Here is a 21,399-nt window from a genome sequence, read left to right on the forward strand (position 1 = left end):
TGGTTTTAAACAGCGGTTGACATGCTTCGAAGTACGGTAATGGAATATTTAGACATTTTTGACACGCCAATGCGCCATGCGCGAAACCGGGAAGAAGCATTCTAGAACTCACGAACAAAACGTCGCTGTTTGGATATAACGATGGATTATTTGGGACCAAACCAACATTTGTTATTGAAGTAGAAGTCCTGGCAGTGTATTCTGATGAAGAACAAGCAAGGTAAGAACATTTTTCTTATAGAAAATGTGATTTTGGTGGATGCTGACCTGGGTGGGTATCTAAATAGCTAGCCCTGTAATGCCGGGCTATGTACTTAGATTATTGCAAAATGTGCTTCATCCGAAAAGCTATTTTAAAATCGGACATATCGAGTGCATAGAGGAGTAATGTATCTATAATTCTTAAAATAATTGTTATGCTTTTTGTGAACGTTTATCGTGAGTAATTTAGCAAACCCCCGGAAGTTTGCCGGGGGTTATGCGTTTTCTGAACGTCACATGCTAATGCGAAAAGCTGTTTTTTGATATAAATATGAACTTGATTGAACAGACATGCATGTATTGTATAACACAATGTCCTAGGTGTGTCATCTGATGAAGATCATCAAAGGTTAGTGCTGCATTTAGCTGTGGTTTGGGTTTATGTGACATGATATGCTAGCTTGAAAAATGGCTGTCTGATTTTTTCTGGCTGGGCACTCTGCTGACATAATCTAATGTTTTGCTTTCGTTGTAAAGCCTTTTTGAAATCGGACAGTGGGGTTAGATTAACGAGATTCTTGTCTTTAAATAGCTGTAAAATAGTCATATGTTTGAGAAATTGAAGTAATAGTATTTCTAACGATTCAAAAATCGCGCCACTGGAATTTCAGTAGCTGTTACGTAGGTGGGGTCCCACATACCCCAGACAGGTTAACGAGAGTCATTGTCTTTAAAATGGTGTACAACAGTCATATGTTTGAGAAATTGAAGTTATAGCATTTGAGGTATTTGTATTTCGCGCCACGCGAACGTCCCACCTTGCCCAGGGAGGTTAAATAAAGGAGAGATAAAAAAATCTAAATAAAAGAATGCACGAGAGCACCAGCTGTTCTAGATGACTGTGTGATAACGCTCTCAGTAGCCTATGTGAACAAAACCTTTTAACAGGTCAACATTCACAAAGCCGCTGTTCCAGATGGATTACCAGGACATGTACTCAAAGCATGCGCGGACCAACTGTCAAGTGTCATCACTGACATTTTCAACCTCTCCCTGACCGAGTCTGCAATACCTACATGTTTCAAGCAGACCACCATAGTCTCTGTGCCAAAGGAAGCAAAGGTAACCTGCCTAAATGATTACCGCCCCATGGCACTCACATCGGTAGCCATGAAGTGCATTGAAAGGCTGGTCATGGCTCACATCAACAGCATCCTCCCGGACACCCTAGACCCACTCCAATTCGCATACCACCCTAACAGATCCACAGATGACGCAATCTCAATTGCACTCCACACCGCCCTTTCTAAACCTGGACAAGAGGGACACCTTTGTGAGAATGCTGTTCATCAACTACAGCTCAGCGTTCAACACCATAGTGCCCATGAAGATCATCTCTAAGCTAAGAACTCTGGGACTAAACATTTCCCTCTGCAACTGGATCCTGGACTTCCTGACGGGCCGCCCCCAGGTGGTAAGAGTAGGCAACAACACATCTGCCACGCTGATCCTTAACACTGGGGCCACTCACGGGTGTGTACTTGGACCCCTCCTGTATTCCCTGCTCACCCACAACTGTGTGGCCAAACACGACTCCAACACCAACACCAAGTTTGCTGACGACACAACAGTGGTAGGCCTGATCACCAACAACGATGAGACGGCCTATAGGGAGGAGGTCAGAGAACTGGCAGTGTGGTGCAAGGACAACAACCTCTCCCTCAATGTGAGCAAGACAAAGGAGATGATCGTGGACTACAGGAAAAGGCGGGCGGAACAGGCCTCCATTAACATCGACGGGGCTGTAGTGGAGCGGGTCGAGAGCTTCAAGTTCCTTGGTGTCCACATCACCAACAAACTATCATGGTCCAAACATACCAAGACAGTCGTGAAGAGGGCACGACAACACCTTTTTCCCCTCAGGAGACTAAAAAGATTTGGCATGTGCCCCCAGATCCTGACTGGTTGCATCACTGCCTGGTATGGCAACTGCTCGGCATCTGACCGTAAGGCGCTACAGAGGGTAGTAGGAACGGCCCAGTACATCACTGGGGCCAAGCTTCCTGCCATCCAGGACCTATACAATAGGCGGTGTCAAAGGAAAGCCCATAAAATTGTCAGAGACTCCTGTCACCCAAGTTATAGACTGTTTTCTCTGCTACCACACGGCAAGCGGTACCGGAGCACCAAGTCTAGGACCAAAAGGCTCCTCAACAGCTTCTACCACCAAGCCATTAGACTGCTGAACAATTCATAAAACTCGCCACCGGACAATTTACATTGACCCCCCCCCCCCATCTTGTACACTGCTGCTACTCGTGGTTTGTTACCTATGCATAGTCACTTTGCCCCCACCTACATGTACAGATTACCTCAACTAGCCTGTACCGCTGCACATTGACTCGGTACCAGTGCCCCCTGTATATAGCCTCGTTATTGTGTTACTTTTTGTTATTACTTTTTATTTTAGCCTACTTGGTAAATATTTTCTTCTTCTTGAACTGCACTGTTGGTTAAGGGCTTGTAAGTAAGCATTTCACAGTAAAGTCTACCCTTGCTGTATTCAGGCGCATGTGGCAAATAAAGTTTTATTTGATAAATACACTGTAAACGCACACACACGGGACGGCTGCAGCAGGGGGATTGACATTGAGCAATCTCAGAGAGACAGGTCAGACTGGAGGCCCTTCATTTGGAATTCCACGTAGGGAGTAATGTGTGCGCGTTTGCGCTGCCTGCTGTAAGTGGAAGCCTATTGAGTTACAGCTGTGTGTGCAGCTGCTGTCTGTGCAGCTGCTGTCTGTGCAGCTGCTGTCTGTGCCCATCAGAGGCTGTTGGCGAGTGCCACACACACGCACGAAAATACACACACTCATGCTTGTGCTGGTGAGTGGACGGACGGACTGACGGACGGACGGGGGGGTGAAGGTCAGCCTAACCCAAAGAGCAAAGCAGCCAACTCATCCTCCTCTCCGGAGAGGCAGAGGACTCCTCCCTTACTATAATCACTCTGCCCTCTACAGTGTACCTATCAAATAGAGGATAAATATTTGTCTGCTGTGCTTGTGCTGGTGTGTGTGTGTGTGTAATATATGTGTTATACTCTCAGTGAAATCACAGATCCCCTGGAGAACCTTGACTGACATGTACCAACGGGTAAAATGAAAACATCCCTTCTGAAACGCCACCCTGCCATAGGTCACAGCAAAGGTCAACAACCTTCCGCTTCAGTCAATCACTGACTGGGTTGCCATTCTTAGGTCACTGGCCTGGTCAATACAATAGTAATAAAATACTAGCATTTATTTCACTGCTCACACACAGACACAGACACACACACACACACACACACACACACACACACACACAGTAACCAAACTGAGAAGGCTGAAGCCTCACATCAATGTGAAGTGAATTCACTGCACTGTGTTGAACTACATAGTGACATCTGACAAACAACATGTCATCTTGTTACAAGGACACCCCAAAGTCTGTCTATCCCCTCCATCCCTTCATAGGCCTACAGATCATCTTCCTTACAGCAACTGTTCACCACAGTGCAGTGAATTCACTCTGCTGCCAATGACTGGAAAGAATTGCAAAAATCTCTGAAGCTGGAGTCTTATATCTCTAACTTTAAGCATCAGCTGCCAGAGCAGCTTACCGATCGCTGTACCTATACACAGCCAATCTGTAAATAGCACACCCAACTACCTCATCCCCATATTATTACTTACCCTCTTGCACCCCAGTATCTCTACTTGCACATCATCATCTATCACTCCAGTATTAATGCTAAATTGAAATTATTTTCACCACTAGGGCATATTTATTGCCTACCTCCCTACATTTGCACACACCGTACATAGATTATTACATTTATTTTATGTTATTGACTGTAGGTTTGTATATTTGTAACTCTGTGTTGTTGTTTATGTCGCACTGCTTTGCTGCTTTATCTTGGCCAGGTCACAGTTGTAAATGAGACCTTGTTGTCAACTGGCCTACCTGGTTAAATAAAGGTGAAATAAAAAACTATTGGTCTTCATAACCACCTCATGTCAGACAACAGGAGGAGTATGAGGTAGTGGGATTCCACACACACACACACACACACACACACACACACACACACACACACACACACACACACACGAGTAAAAGGCAATGAAGCATCTTCCCGGCTGGCCACCATCACATCACACAGCAGCTCACATAGTGGTGGTGGTGGGGGGGGGGTGAGTGGTTGTGTGTGTGGCCTCCATCACATTACACAGGGGCTCACGTAGTGATGGAAACATCAGCTTGTTTTTATAAAACCAGCCGACCACCACCGCAATGAGATCAGTTAGAATATGGAGTATAGAACGGTAGTGTTAGCTAAGGTTCTCTCTATCTCTCGCTACAGGACCACCCACCCAGGGCCTAGGCAGAGTGAGAGGGAGCAGCAGTAACCCATAGTCAGTCTCTTTTATAAGGGACACTCACCACTCTCTGTTTTTTCCCCTTTGTTTTGTGTCATATTGTACAACAGCTGATGAAACTAACACTGTAAAAGTGTCAAAACATTTGATCAATGTTATTTCCTGATTGTATTTTCCAACAGCAACTATCTACACAGGACCTTCTAATCAGGAGGTTTGCATTAGCGGGAGTTTTGGCTTTCTATGGTGACATCACCATGCGGTAAACTGGTTAATTGACCAATTTCAGTTTTCCCCTCCCTACTCAGACCACTCCTAGACCGTCCTAGCAAAATTATTATTGCTTGAGAAAGTTGCCAAAAATATATTTTTGCCCATTTTAAATGGAAATCTATTACAGTAAAGTAAAGTACTAAATTGTTACCCAGAAATGACTTGATATAAAAAAAAAATGGCTGCATTGGTCCTTTAATGGAAGAAGACCTCCAAACGTCTTAAGAGGGCCAGATGGGCAGAAGGCTGATGATACGGAGGAGGAGGAAGAAGAGGGGGAGAGAGAAAGAGAGGAAGGATGAGTTTAAGTGGTTTCGCTGATTACAATAACAGCCTCTGTTCCATTCCCTGGGAAACACAGAATATGCTTTATCTTGCATCTGAAATGTCACTTGAGCCTGGAGTGAGTCCTGAGAGGAGTGAGTGAGTGGTGCTGTAACTGGTCAGAGGTCACTAATGAAGTATCACAGTCAGCCACTTCACTGATAAAGAACCAGCCAGAGCCAGTCTGTCATTTCACAACGTATGTAGCCTACTGTCCATATCTTTCATTCTATGTATATTATTCCAGGTGACCAGCTGGACGTGGTCAAACTGTTTGCCAGGTGTGAAATAGTGGTTGTTGAAAGGACTACGCCTAAAAAACTAAAAGGAGTGTCACTGTTAGTTATTTCACTTCCTGCACTACAGGAGAGAAGTTGTGTCTGAAAAGTAGTGGCACCATGGGGGAGATGGGAGCTCTGTCATTGTCTGACTAACCCACACACCAAACTGACAGCAGACTACACAGACACTGTGATATTGGTCTCCTGGGTCATTGTCCCTTCTAGTCCTAAGATCTGTTTTCTTCTATCCATCACAAAAGAGATGATGAAAGCACTCAGATATGTAAACAGACTCAGAGAAGCACACACATGGCTGGTGGTACCTTAATTGGAGAGAACGGGCTCTTTGTAAAGGCTGGAAGGGAATAAATGGAATAGTATTGATCAATACATTCCAGTCATTATTGTCATCCTCCCCTCAGCAGCCTCCCTTGACACACACAGCAGAGGAAGAGTTCAATAAACTGCTATCTGATCTCATTTCAAGCCAATGGCTTCAGAAAGAGCAGGCTTGTATACAGGCCTCATAAGATTACAGTTTTGATCCAGCTTGCCTTGTCAGATTCAGCTGAGCTGCTCAAATAAGCCATCATGGTGCCCCAGGCTAACTTTTCCTGCATTTTCTATCTTGACATTTGTGTCTCCAAGGTTGACATGATAAACAAACAAGACAGGTCTGAGGCAGGCTAGACTGTAATAATTATGGGTCCCCAGCGCACAAATCACTGCTCATGGCCCCCATGGAGACAGATGTCACAAAATGTTTTACATTCTGTTTTTTCGCTCTAAAATCCTGTCAGAGAACCGTGGAGAAGCAGATGAAAACCAGTTTAGAGGGCTGAGGGAGCAAGCATATATGAAAACTACCAACTTGGTCTAAATATGTATAATTCTGTTGGAGAATATCAACAATTGCCGTTATTATACAGCATTATGATGGTCAGTTAGGCAGTGGTGCTTCTAGACCATTTCAACTGGGGGGGCCAAGCTGGGGCCAGTTTTACTGTTAGAGGGGCCAGTTATATTAGACTTTAATGTTGTCATATCATTTTCTTCACTGCATTGCAGGCAAAAGACCATGTTCATAATCATTAGTGTTCCGCGTTGAACTGTCTAATAACGGGTGTAAAAAAAGAACGATAGCAAAAATTAGGTATGTAAAAATTATTTCATACTCCACATTTAGGCCCCCCCCCCCCCCCCCCCCCCCAGAACCGCCCCTGCAGTTAGGCACAGTACCGTAGTACTCTTTGGCCGGCCACGTTGGGGCAATTACACATTGGAACAAAGCTGAAAGCTTTGCTTCATCAGCCCTAAAGGTAGCACTACGCGTGCTCATCTATAAGTGACAGATCAGTAGGCCACTGTAGTCAAGTAATAAAGAAACATTAAAGAAAGGCCTAACCCTACCTTCACGTTCTCAGTCATTCCATTCTAAATGCTTGTATTGCCATAGAAGGCCCACGTTAGATACCACAGCTGGTCCAACGGTCATATATTATTGCGCATATATTTGACAATTAAGAAAATAATACATTTTGAAGATATTGTAGCTCTGAAATGGCCTACTTCTGATTTCTAGGTAAAAAGCATAACGCTTGCTGTTGACGCACTATTCCATAGCCTATATTGGATTTAGATTTACAAAAAACGTGTGACATTGCAGACTACAACTATTCCTCTCACATCCCATTCAGGTGGTTATGATGTGCAACAATATAACAACAATGTAGCCTATCATTCTCCATCTCCAGTGGGCTACTAGTAGCACTCACCTCACCAACTGGATCAGTGCGCGTGCCAAGGAACAGCAGCGAGTCCGAAGTTGTGACTACCCGGCCACCATCCTCCTCTTCGCGGGGAAAAAATGAAATTATGCCGTAGTGTGGTGTTTCCTTTTCTTAAAGTAGAATAAACCGATCAATTACCACCGACATTGGTCCACTTCATGTTATACGCATCAGGTTTTCCGTTGTTCTTGTGCCTCAATGTACGCTCGCAGCGCAATTGAAAAGACCGTACCAATATTTTTTAAAGGGGCGCACAATGGCTACAGGGTTTTCTAAACGTTAACAAATGTGATATCTTTAACCTTTTTTGCCTTACATAAAATATATTCAGTTGAAAATAATGTTTTATTTTGGTTATATGAAGTCATGGCCAATAAAAGCCATAATGATGAGCAAATAACAACCAGCCCCCCAAAATGGTACAGGCGCAGTTTTGTCCAATAGCGGAACTGAGAGAATGTGGATTGTGTTTCGGGATTTATCCGGCGTCCTAATCGCTGTGTGCTGTTTACACAGGTCTTCAAGATTTGTTGATAAAATGCATTTGTGGCCTGCAAGATGTACGGGGGTAATGAATGGGCTAATAATCATAATCACTAATAAAGGATGAATTAGGCCTAATTAGCACCTTCTTTGGAGGTCCAGTGCAGTCAAAAAATATTTCAATGTGTTTTATATATATTTTCAGACTATGAGGTTGGAATAAATCGGTGAAATTGTGAAAATAATGATAATGGCCTTTTAGTATAAGAGATGTTTGAAAAGACTGCCTGAAATGCCTGTTTTTGGTGGGATGGAGTAATAGCCTGTGGTAAATGAGTTAATAAACCTCTGCCAATAACAGCTAGGTTTCAGTTTTCCCCTCACTACTCAGACCACTACCAGATAGTCCTAGCAAAATTATTGAGAAAATGCTCTTTGCTGAGAATGTATTTGTTTCCTTTTGACCATTTTTATTGAAAACAATCACAGTAAGGTGCTTACAGTAATTGTTACCCAGAAATGATTTGATATTGAGATATGAATAGATAATAACGGAGAGTAGCAGCAGCGTAGAAGGGGGGGGGGGGGGGGCAATGCAAATAGTCTGGGTAGCCATTTTATTTAGATGTTCAGGAGTCTTATGGCTTGGGGGTGGAAGCTGTGTAGAAGCCTCTTAGACCTAGACTTGGTGCTCCGATACCGCTTGCCCTGCGGTAGCAGAGAGAACAGTTTATGACTAGGGTGGCTGGAGTCTTTGACAATTTTTTGGGCTTTCCTCTGACACACGCCTAGTATATAGGTCCTGGATGGCAGGAAACTTGGCCCCAGTGATGTACTGGGCCGTACGCACTACTCTCTGTACCACCTTATGGTCAGATGCTGAGCTGTTACCATACCAGGGGATGATTCAACTGGTCAGGATGCTCTCGATGGTGCAGCTGTAGAACTTTTTGAGGATCTAGGGACCCATGCCAAAACTTTTCAGTCTCCTGCAGGGGGAATAGGTTTTGTCGTGCCCGCTTCACGACTGTTTTGGTGTGTTTGGACCATGATAGTTTGTTGGTGATGTGGACACCAAGGAACTTGAAAATCTCGACCCCCTCCACTACTACTATTTAATTTAACCTTTATTTAACTAGGCAAGTCAGTTAACAACAAATTCTTATTTACAATGATGGCCTATGAACAGTGGGTTAATTGCCTTGTTCAGGGGCAGAACGACACATTTTTACCTTTGTCAGCTCATGTATTCGATCAAACAACCTTTCGGTTACTGGCCCAATGCTCCAGGGGGCCTGTTCGGCACACCTTTTCATGTAGTCCACAATCAGCTCCTTTGCCTTGCTCACATTGAGGGAGAGGCAATGTCCTGGCACCACACTGCCAGGTCTCTGACCTTCTCCCTTTTGACCGTTTCATCATTGTCCGTGATCACTGTTGTGTCGTCAGCAAACTTCATGATGGTGTTGGAGTCGTGTTTGGTCACAGGAAGTATAGGAGGGGACTAAGCACACATCCCTGAGGGGCCCCAGTGTTGAGGATCAGCGTAGCAGACGTGATGTTGCCTACCCTTACCACCTGGGGGCGGCCCGTGAGGAAGTCCAGGATACATTGCAGAGTGAGGTGTTTAGTAACAGGGTCCTTGACTTTGTGATGAGCTTTGTGGGAACAATGGTGTTGAATGCTGAGCTGTAGTCAATGAACAGCATTCTCACATAGGTGTTCCATTTGTCCAGGTGGGAAAGGGTAGTGTGGAGTGCCATTTCCCAGCTTCATGAGGTAGTCACCTGGAATGCATTTCAATTAACATTCCTTTGTGGAATTTCTTTCCTTGTTAATGTGTTTGAACAAATCAGTTGTGTTGTGACAAGATAGAGGTAGTAAACAGAAGATAGCCCTATTTGGTTAAAGACCAAGTCCATATTATGGCAAGAACGAGAGTGATGGAGTGCTGCATCAGATGACCTGGCCTCAACAATCACCCGACCTCAACCCAATTGATTTGGTTTGGGATAAGTTGGACCGCAGAGTGAAGGAAAAGCAGCCAACAAGTGCTCAGCATATGTGGGAACTCCTTCAAGACTTCTTAAAGAAAAGGCGGAAGGTGAAGCTGGTTGATAGAATGCCAAGAGTGTGCAAAGGTGTCATCAAGGCAAATGGTGGCTACTTTGAAGAATCTAAAATCTAAAATATTTATTGCTGACCAGCAGATGTCACTAATGTGCATTGTGAACAGACAATGACGCTCCGAGTAATTAACCGTTTTTGGGCCCAATTTGGTGAAAGCGCTGAAGCCTACAGAAAGATTTGGTTTCCCATCACTACAGATTGCTATAACATATGATGTGTTAGCTGATATGTAAAATACCTATCCAGGCGTTTTAAGATCTGCCACGTATCACGTGCCACGCCTGGGCAGAGGAACGTGGCCAACAAGAACGCGTTCCTCTGATGGTGCCGACAGAGATGGTCGGCTCGCTTCGAGTCCTTAGGAAACTATGCAGTATTTTGTTTTTTTATGTATTATTTCTTAGCCCAGGAAGTCTTAACCTGTTGGGGCTAGGGGGCAGTATTTGCACGGCCGGATAAAAAACGTACCCGATTTAATCTGGTTACTACTCCTGCCCAGTAACTAGAACATGCATATAATTATTTGATTTGGATAGAAAACACCCTAAAGTTTCTAAAGCTGTTTGAATGGTGTCTGTGAGTATAACAGAACTCATTTGGCAGGCCAAAACCTGAGAAGATTCCAAACAGGAAGCGCTTTCTCTGACCATTTCATGGCCTTATTGATCATCTCTAACAAAAACAGGGGATCTCTGGCATGACGTGACATTTTCTAACACTCCCATAGGCTCTCAGAAGGCGCCAGAAAGCTGAATCGTGGCTTTGCAGCCCATGGCAGAAAAACATTAGCGCATTTTGATAGTGGTCGATCTGAGGACAATGGGACGGGGCGCGCGTGCCCGAGTCGACTCCATGTTTACTTTCTCTCTCTTTGAACGAAAACCACCACTCCCAGTCGGAATATTATCGCTTTTTTACGAGACAAATGGCATAAAAATTGATTTTAAACAGCGGTTGACATGCTTCGAAGTACGGTAATGAAATATTTAGAAATGTTTTGTCACGAAACGTGTCGGGCGCGTGACCCTTATTTACCCTTCGGATAGTGTCTTGAACGCACGAACAAAACACCGCTATTTGGATATAACTATGGATTATTTGGGACCAAACCAACATTTGTTATTGAAGTATAAGTCCTGGGAGTGCATTCTGACGAAGAACACCAAAGGTAATCAAACTTTTCTAATAGTAAATCGGAGTTTGGTGAGTACCACACTTGGTTGGTGTCAGAAGAGCTAGCCTGTGATGGCTGGGCTATCTACTTAGAATATTGCAAAATGTGCTTTCACCGAAAAGCTATTTTAAAATCGGACATAGCGAGTGCATAAAGGAGTTCTGTATCTATAATTCTTAAAATAATTGTTATGTTTTTTGTGAACGTTTATCGTGAGTAATTTAGTAAGTTCACCGGAAGTGTTCGGTGGGAATGCTAGTCACATGCTAGTCACATGCTAATGTAAAAAGCTGTTTTTTGATATAGATATGAACTTGATTGAACAAAACATGCATGTATTGTATAACATAATGTCCTAAGATTGTCATCTGATGAGATCATCAAAGGTTAGTGCTGCATTTAGCTGTGGTTTGGGTTTATGTGACATTATATGCTAGTTTGAAAAATGGGTGTCTGATTATTTCTGGCTGGGTACTCTGCTGACATAATCTAATGTTTTGCTTTCGTTGTAAAGCCTTTTTGAAATCGGACAGTGTGGTTAGATTAACGAGAGTCTTGCCTTTAAAATGCTGTAAAAATAGTCATATGTTTGAGAAATTAAAGTATTAGCATTTCTAAGGTATTTGAATAACGAGCCACGGGATTCCACTGGCCCAGAGAGGTTAATAATGTTTACATATCTTACATTACTCATATCATATTTATGTACTGTATTTTACACCATCTATTGCACCTTGGCCATCGTTCATCCAAGCGTCCCACCTAGCCCATAGAGGTTAAGTCTTATTACATACAGCCGGGAAGAACTACTGGATGTAAGAGCGACGCCAATTTACCAACATTACGACCAGGAATATGACTTTCCCGAAGCGGATCCTCTGTTTGGACCACCACCCAGGACAATGGATCTGATCCCAGAAGCTGACCCAAGACAACGGCGCCGCAGAAAGGGCAGACGGAGCGGCCTCCTGGTCTGGCTCCGTAAACGTGCACATCGCCCACCGCTCCCGAGTATACTACAACAAGGTAGACAAAATTCGAGAAAGGGTTGCCTTTCAGAAAGAGATTAGAGATTGTAACATTCTCTGTTTCACGGAAACATGGCTCTCTCGGGATATGTTGTCGGAATCGGTTCAGCCATCGGATTTCTCCATGCATCGCGCCGACAGAGATAAACACCTCTCTGGGAAGAGGAAGGACAGAGGTGTATGCTTCATGATTAACGACTCATGGTGTAATCATAACAACATACAGCAACTCAAGTCCTTCTGCTCACCCAAACTAGAATTCCTCACAATCAAATGCCGGCAATATTACCTTCCAAGAGAATTCTCGTCAGTTATCTTCACAGCTGTGTACATTCCCCCTCAAGCAGACACCAAGATGGCCCTAAAGGAACTTCACTAGACTCTATGTAAACTGGAAACCATATATCCTGAGGCTACATTTATTGTAGCTGGGGATTTTAACAAAGCAAATTTGAGAACAAGGCTACCTAAATTCTATCAGCATATTGATTGCAGTAGATAGCCTGGCCATCACAGGCTAGCTATTTTGACACCCACCAAGTTTGGTACTCACCAAACTCAGATTTGCTATAATAAAAATTGGATTACCTTTGCTGTTCTTCGTCAGAATGCACTCCCAGGACTTCTACTTCAATAACAAATGTTGGTTTGGTTCCAAATAATCCATAGTTATATCCAAATAGCGGCGTTTTGTTTGTGCGTTCAAGACACTATCCGAAGGGTAAAGAAGGGTGGCGCGGCCGGCGCGTTTCGTGACAAAAAATGTCAAAATATTCCATTACCGTACTTCGAAGCATGTCAAACGCTGTTTAAAATAAATTTTTATTCCATTTTTCTCTTAAAAAAGCGATAATATTCCCACCGGGAGTCGTTGTTTTCGTTCAAAGACTGAAAATGAAAACATGGAGTCGTCTCGTGCACGCGCACACCAGTCTCATTGTTCTCAGATCGACCACTTACCAAATGCGCTACTGTTTTTCAGCCAGAGACTGGAGAGTCATCATTCAACGTTCTGGCGCCTTCTGAGAGCCTATGGGAGCCGTGGAAAATGTCACGTTACAGCAGAGATCTTTTGTTTTGGATAGAGATGATCAAGAAGGCCAAGTAATGGTCAGAGAGGGCGCTTCCTGTTTGGAATCTTCTCAGGTTTTGGCCTGCCATATGAGTTCTGTTATACTCACAGACACCATTCGAACAGTTTTAGAAACTTTAGGGTGTTTTCTATCCAAATCAAACAATTATATGCATATTCTAGTTACTGGGCAGGAGTAGTAACCAGATTAAATCGGGTACGTTTTTTATCCGACCGTGCAAATACTGCCCCCTATCCCCAACAGGTTAAGAGACTAGTCAAGGATCATATCATCTCCACCTTCCAGCCACCCTAGACCCACTTCAGTTTGCATACTGCCCAAACAGGTCCACAGACGATGCAATCGCCATCACACTGCACATTTCCCTATCCCATCTGGACAAGAGGAATACCTATGTAAGAATGATGTTCATTGACTACAGCTCAGCATTCAACACCATAGTACCCTCCAAGCTCATCGTCAAGCTGGAGGCCCTGGGCCTCAACCCCGCCTGTGCAATTGGGTCCTGGACTTTCTGACGGGCCGCCCCCAGGTGGTGAATGTAAGAAACAACATCTCTACCTCGCTGACCCTGAACACTGGAGCCCCACACGGGTGCGTGCTCAGCCCCCTCCTGTACTCCCTGTTCACCCACGACGGCGTGGCCATGCACGCCTCCAACAGAACCATCAAGTTTGCAGACGACATAACAGTAGTGGGCTTGATTACCAAAAACGACGAGGCAGCCTACAGGGAGGAGGTGAGGGCACTCGGAGTGTGGTGTCAGGAAAACAACGTCTCACTCAACGTCAACAAAAAAAAGGAGAAGATCGTGGACCCAATCGAGACCCAATCACTAGTCACTTTAAACCATACCACTTAATAATGTTTACATATCTTACATTACTCATATCATATTTATGTACTGTATTTTATACCATCTATTGCACCTTAGCCATCGTTCATCCATATATTTCTATGTACATATTCTCATTCACCCCTTTTAGATTTGTGTGTATTAGTTGTAGTTGTTAGGGAACTGTTAGATTACTTGGTAGATATTACTGCACTGTCGGAAGCAGAAGCACAAGCATTTCGCTACACTCGCATTAACATCTGCTAACCATGTGTATGTGACAAATAAAATGTGATTTGATTTGAACATGCGTGTCAATTAAAGATCTTGACTAATCAGATGCAAGGCCCAATTAGGGCGTAATCCAGCCCAGGTGTGCAGCCTGGTTGGTTGTTAAAAGCTACCTCAGTTTCATCAATTGTAGCATAGCAGAGGCACGCTGTCCTCTAACCTACAGAGTCACATTAGTTGTTGGCATGGGACTCATGATGGCAAACGCGCTCAGGTTATTGTTCAAGCAACTGGTTTGGTTTTTACTTGTGGAAAACTTCTTAATCTCTCCTGCTTTGTCATATACTTATAGCACTGACACATGGCAACAACTTCCAAGGCAATTTGACAATCGTCCCCGCTTTAAACAGCCTCCACTCCAACAAACAGTTTCAAGGCCAGTTCGAGTAGAAACTGTCGCTGTGACGTGCCATTCAGACTACATGGAGATAGTCGTGAAGGCTGATCTGTTTCAACTCGGTAATCCAATCGACGTGGATGACCTGCGACTTGGAGTTGAACAGTACCAAGACCAAGAGCCCTGTAGGGCAACAGCGTCAGCAGCCGGAGATGAGTACAGAATATTTGCAGCACTTTCGGACTGTGGAACCAAGAACCTGGTAATATATATATATATATATTTTTTTCAGTAGTTGACTTCTTGAAACAACCTTCTCTTAAATGCTGCTTTGTGAATCCACAGATAACCGAAGACTCATTGATCTACACAAACCTCCTCAGATATACACCCAGAACCACACCAGATGGGGTTATTCGAATGGATGGTGCTGTAATCCCAATTGAGTGTCATTATGAAATGTGAGTTTAGGCTATACTGTTGTATGATGATCATATGAATCCTGCGTTGACCTATTGGTTTATTTACCGGCCTGTACTTTCTGTTTCAGGAAGTACAGTTTGGACAGTTATTCTCTCCAGCCGACCTGGATCCCTTTCACCGCCACAGTGTCTGCTGAAGACACCCTGCAGTTCTCATTGAAGCTTATGACAAGTGGGTATATGAATCCTGGGCTGCGCTTCGCAGGGTACTATTTTGTTGAACATTCAGATAATCTAAAGGGTACAATGGCGCTCTCCCAGAAGCTTGGTAAAACCCGTGAATTGAATGTTCAGATATAAATGTACTATGTAGCACAAATGCTCTTCTGACATGCAAAATACGGAATCACATCAGACAACTTATGGGGGACACTTCTGTCTGCAATGTTATACAGTTTGCATACTAAACATGGCCCTGTTAACAAACCCCTCATTTGAATCCATTATTAGATGCTCACTAGTTTAGCGCCTATTGACAATAAGTTCTGGCCGGGGTAGTTTTAATAGCGACTCGCGTTCGTAACTTTAAAACGCATCGCTTGCAGTACGGTCTTTCACATCAGCGACACATTTTCGTGGTTGACATACAGAAGACAGAGGCGTACCTGTGCTAATTAGTTATCTGCGTCTTCAAACACCTGTGTATAAACGGAAGATTGACGCCACAAACGTGTTGTCACTGAAATACTGTCGGCTACAACTAAATGGTGTAGAGTAACTAAGTGTTGCGCGTGTGAAGTGATTTTGATGCGATATGCAAGAGGGCTTTGTTTCTTGAACTATACTGCAATAGAGGCTTTAGCTGCCAGGGCCACGTCACATCTAAACAGATGGTCCTTGGACTATAAGGAGTAATGTTAGGCTCCTTTAGTTGATTATTGGATAACCTGTCTTTACTGCCATTTCCTTTCCAGGTGACTGGCTCTATGAGCGGGGTTCTGGAGTCTACTTCCTGGGTGATCCCATCAACATTGAGGCGTCTGTCAGGGTTGCTCACCACACCAGGCTCAGGGTCTTTGTTAGCAGCTGCGTGGCCACACTGGACCCTGATAGCAACTCTGTCCCCAGATATGTCTTCATTGAGAGTGATGGGTAAGCAGGGGGGAAAATGGCTTAGAACGACTATTCTCCGGCTGGCCCGTAGAGAACGATAGAATATGCCATTTGAGGGCTTCCACCATTTTTAAAGTAGTCAACTGGTGCTTGGTGGTTTCTTTGAGACTTCTTAATTGGTTACTAAGGCAGATGCCCCAATATGTATCTCCCTCCAGGTGCTTGACGGATTCCCAGCTGCCTGGTTCCCGCTCTGGTTTCATGCGTAGAACCCAGGACAACAAGCTCGGGTTCCACATTGATGCCTTTAGGTTCTACCAGGAGGACAGGGCAGAGGTGAGGGCGGTATTTAAAAAAAGAACAGATGTTGTAGAGGCCATTACGGGTACTGTAGTAAAATTATTCTACAGTAACATAATTTACAGACATTATGTAGGCTACTGTGATTCTGCATCTTTGTTTTGCTCATCCTGTTTTTTACAGCTGTACATCACCTGCCACCTTATGGCAGTCCCTGTCATGGACCATGCAGAGCCTAGCAACAAGGCATGCTCCTTCATTGATGGCAGGTGGGATAAGTCATATTTCCTTAGCTGCTGTGACCTATTCACTGGAATAACCATACCATTTAAAAAAAATGCTGTGTTCTTGGTCCATGAGTAGATCTTTCATACATTTCAGATGGAGGTCTGCTGATGAGAATGATTTGCTATGTGGGCGTTGTCTAAGCCTGAGTAGACAGAAGGGGGTTGATCAAGCTCCAGCACAACGTCCCCTCAGTCCAAGACTAGGTGGTAGCCAACTTGAACCTCGTGTCTACCGCAACAAACCCCCAGTCTCTGGTGACAATTGGAGTATTGGGATGAAGGCCAAGAAAGGTGTATTTGACATCTTAATCCCTCTATTCTGTCACCACCTTCTCAAAACACATTGCAGGGTTGGGACCTTCCCTCAATTTCCATCTCAACCATATTGGAGAAGACTAATTGAAAGTGTCTTGACTGCAAAGGTGTGTGCTTGCATGTGTTTAATTAATGTGTTGTCCTTTTAGTATGGGACCAGGATACTACTTTGGGCCCCATGATGGTCCTCCCAAGTAAACAGAAGAGTACACCTCTATCTCCACGGATGAGTGGAGGTATCGATATACCTGGCTTCCCTGCCTCAACAGGGGACAGGAAGCCCGTATCACCTGGCAGTCGTTGGAGTGGCATGGACTTCAAGAGAGGTAATTTGACTCTGACAAGGCATAATCTTATTCCTTATGTAGTGCACTACCTTTGAACAGGTAGTCTTGATAACCCAACCCTAGGCAACAGCAGTGACTAGGGTCTGGTTTCAATGACTGACTCGTTTGGCAACTTCTCCCAACAAATCACGAGGCAGACATAGCAGAAGGTCATGATTTGAAACCAAATTTTGCAGGGAATACCTTTGCAGTGGTTTTAGTGAAGGTAGTTGAGGCAAACTAGCCACTTGCATAATGCACTCATTAAAAAGAACTGATCTCCATCTTGCAGCTACTATTTTGTATGTATTCAAGCGGATCAGGTAGTGACATAGGCAGACTTAGTTCCTCTATGCCAAACTCACATTCCAGTAGGTACAGAAGTGTAAAGCCAGTTTTTAAAATGTGTGGGAGGCAACCAGGATGTCTCGACTATTGCCCAGACCATGATGCACTGGCCAAAAGTAGTGCACTCTATAGGTCATCGGGTGCCACTTCGGACACCTGTCTTTTCCTATCCCTATAGGCTAGCAATTCTGCCAACACTGGCTGTGTTAATCTGTTCCATTTAATTCCAGGACCTTATTTCGCCCAATCCCAAAATGCGGCTAGTCCCTTGGGCCTGAGGTTTGGACCCAACAACAAGCACGGTCTCGTTAGCTCTGCAACATATGATGGCTTCATCAAGCAGAAAGAACTAATCGCCCAAAGAGGTAATGACAGTACTTTACTGTTTTGCATGTATGATAATTGCATGTAGGCTCTGTGCTAAATAGTCTGTTCTCAGAGCTGGAGGCCACCCCAGACCCTGAGTTGATTCCTACACCTGAGCCCATTGGAGACCTTGAGGTTACCACAGAGAAAGAGGGTCTGGGTGAAGAGAAGGATCAGAATGAGATTGGAACCTATTGAAAGGGTATGTATGGGATGATGGTACTGCTATTTTAGAGTTAAATAACCTGCACATGGCAAGCAGGTTAGCACTTATTGGGATGGCTCTGCAGAATGTTCACTAGCTGGCACAGCCACAAAGTAATAAAATATGATTTTTAAACATTAACCTCACTGCCAACCCTAATGCTTAACATTAAATTAAAAGCATACATTGTTACAATGTAGCCAACTTTGACTTTCCATCTAGTGGTAATCGCTAAGTTCTGCCTCCAGGACAATACCGTCTCGATAAATGTCAACCTGCACATGGCACTTGCCAGTATCACTTTAAAATATCTGACTTCAGAGCTTTTGATGTGTTTCATAAAGAAGGAATATGTTCCCAGTCCACTATCTATTTCTAGAACTGGAAGGCGCTGTTGTCGTGGTGGCCCATAATAGACTTGCTCCAAGCAGCAGCACACCAACTCACTGAGGTTGGTGCCAGTCCTGATGTCCCAGCACACAAGGATGCCCCTACAACAAAGTGACATGAGCACCACCACATCTGCTCCTGGCGAACTCAACCAGTGAAGGGACTACCACAACACTGAGATGATGCCTGTTAATCTCTTTGAAAAATAAATGATTTAATGCTACTTCGACTGACTTTCTGTCTTCACCATTATGCACTACATGCTAGAGTAATCTGAAATATTGCCTTCATTTGTTAAAGTGAGTGCCCAGCAATGTAGAAGGGCAACACATTATCAGGGGGCATATTCAGTAGTAGGCTCAACCAACAAGAATGTTGCACTTGGTATGGAACCCCTTCACTGTTGCTGCCAACTGACATTTCCTAGCGTAGTCTTTGGTCTGTATTGGTGTTTGCATAGCCAGACATCACATCCTGGATTAGTGTGACTCTGTCCCAAGGTTCCTGATTGAGCATGTAAGTTACAGGGCATTCTGAGAAATTGGGCTTGCAATGTGAACTCCAGCTATAAAGGGTCTGATGAATGGGTGGACTGCACAGGAGGTTGGTGGCCCCTTAATTGGGGAGACCGGGCTTGTGGTAACTGCAGTGGAATGGTATCAAACCCGTGTTTGCCTCAACCTCCACTGGCGGCCTGGAACCAGAAATCGGCACTGGCACTTCTAACTGGTCCTTTTCCTTAAACCCCGCCCCTTTGTGAGACTTCCATTATTATCCACAAGGATAATTTAGTGCTAAAACCCACGTTTTGGGGTTTCGTCTGGTGTACGCCTAGCCTCAGTCAATGGAAAGGCTTTGGTCACGTTCCTCCCTGACTACATTGCAGATGTATGCCAGATCTTAAAATGCCTGGTAATGTATTTAACTCGGCTAACCACATACAGCAATCTGATGCACTGTTGGACGCGGCACAACCACTGGATGCAACGCTTAAGCATCTAGTTGGGCAGGCGTTACGGTCAGAAATGCGCACGAGATTGCCACAGCACCTATTCTGATTTCAACAAGAGATGAGAAATGATCGGGTGCCAATTCACACAATTTATATGGCTGCATTTAGACAGGCAGCACAATTCTGATCTTTTTCTACTAATTGGTCAAGACCAATCGCAAAAGATGTTTTTTCAGATCGGATTGGTCAAAAGGCCAATTAGTGAAAAAAGGATCAGAATTGGGCTGCCTGTTTAAATGCAGCCAATGGCCTTAGGGTTCTAGGCCCATATTCCCAAAGCGCATCGGAGGATAGAACAGCTTATCAATGGATCGGTTTTGCCTTTTAGGCCACACTGCAAGGCCTAGTGCTCACATCTGTCTTAAAAAATACATGTATTTCACCTTTTGAACCAGGTAGGCTATTTGAGAACAAGTTCTCATTTACAACTGCAACCTGGCCAAGATAAAGCAAAGCAGTGAGACAACACGGAGTTACACATGGAATAATCAAACATGCAGTCAATAACACAATAGGAAAAAAAGTCTATATACAATTTGTGCAAGGGAAGTAAGGCAATAAATAGGCCATAGTGGCAAAATAATTACAATTTAGCAATTAAACACGAGTGATAGATGTGCAAGTAGAGATACTGGGGTGCAAAGGACCAACAAAATATAACAGTATGGGGATGAGGTAGTTGGATGGGCTATTTACAGATGAGCTATGTACAGGTGCAGTGATCTGTGAGCTGCACTGACAGCTGGTGCTCAAAGTTAGTGAGGGAGATATGAGTCTCCAGCTTCAGTGACTTTTGCAATTCGTTCCAGTCATTGGCAGCAGAGAACTGGAACGAAAGGCGACCAAATGAGGAATTGGCTTTGGGGGTGACCAGTGAAATATACCTGCTGGAGCACGTGCAACGGGTGGGTGCTGCTGTGTTGTTTTGGAATGCTGACTCTCCAAGCTAAGGTGACAACAAAGCCTACCATGGATGTTCCCAGTTACTTTGAATGTTCAAAGTCATAGTGTTACAACACTTAAAGCCTCAAAGGAAAGTGAAACTATTTTCAATACGAGTCCTTTATGGCTCGCCACAGCAGTCAACTAGCTAGCTAGGTAGCTTTCTAGCACATTCACTAATTTGTCTGTAAGCAATACATGTTCTTGTCAAACTGTCAACCGAGTAACTAGCAAGCAACAAGATATGTAAAATAGCAGTCTAAAAACCACGAGGGCAAATAGATCAGATTTGATCGCTAGACACAAGTCGCATGGCCGGGAATCAAATTTGTATCTGATTTCAAACCACCTTGGAAGGTCAGGGCCAGCTCCAGACATAAGCGGTCGCTTAGGGGCCCCCGACCAAAAAAGGTTTATACATATATACAGTACCAGTCAAAAGTTTGGACACACCTACTCATTCAAGGGTTTTTCTTGATTTTTTACTATTTTCTACATTGTAGAATAATAGTGAAGACATCAAAACTATGAAATAACACATGGAATAACCAAAAAGGTGTTAAACAAATATATTTTATATTCTTCAAAGTAGCCACCTTGATGACAGCATTGCACACTCTTGGCATTCTCTCACCTAGCTCCATGAGGTAGTCACCTGGAATGCATTTCAATCAACAGGTGTACCTTTTTTTCTACCTTTATTTAACT

At 43.9% G+C, this 21,399-nt stretch overlaps 2 protein-coding genes across 2 annotated transcripts in view; one reads left to right on the forward strand and one right to left on the reverse strand.

Annotated features, from left to right (window-relative positions):
- The window catches only part of LOC115175716 (cAMP-dependent protein kinase inhibitor alpha), a 41,042-nt gene extending 33,544 nt beyond the window's left edge, over positions 1–7,498 (reverse strand). Inside the window, exon 1 of the mRNA XM_029735180.1 lies at positions 7,279–7,498. The gene's annotated coding sequence lies outside the window, so the exon portion shown is untranslated. The remainder of the gene's footprint in view (positions 1–7,278) is intronic.
- A 6,948-nt stretch (positions 7,499–14,446) lies between these two features.
- Positions 14,447–18,960, forward strand: LOC115175717 (zona pellucida sperm-binding protein 3-like). The gene is made up of 11 exons (XM_029735182.1): positions 14,447–14,927; positions 15,011–15,126; positions 15,216–15,319; positions 16,062–16,239; positions 16,419–16,536; positions 16,684–16,769; positions 16,882–17,078; positions 17,252–17,428; positions 18,007–18,141; positions 18,216–18,344; positions 18,709–18,960. The coding sequence occupies exons 1-10, from the start codon at positions 14,514–14,516 to the stop codon at positions 18,338–18,340; spliced, it is 1,650 nt and encodes a 549-aa protein (XP_029591042.1). The 5' UTR covers positions 14,447–14,513; the 3' UTR covers positions 18,341–18,344; positions 18,709–18,960.
- The last annotated feature ends 2,439 nt before the right edge of the window (positions 18,961–21,399 follow it).

The sequence above is a fragment of the Salmo trutta genome, chromosome 36 (assembly GCF_901001165.1).
Source record: "Salmo trutta chromosome 36, fSalTru1.1, whole genome shotgun sequence".
NCBI lineage: Eukaryota > Metazoa > Chordata > Actinopteri > Salmoniformes > Salmonidae > Salmo > Salmo trutta.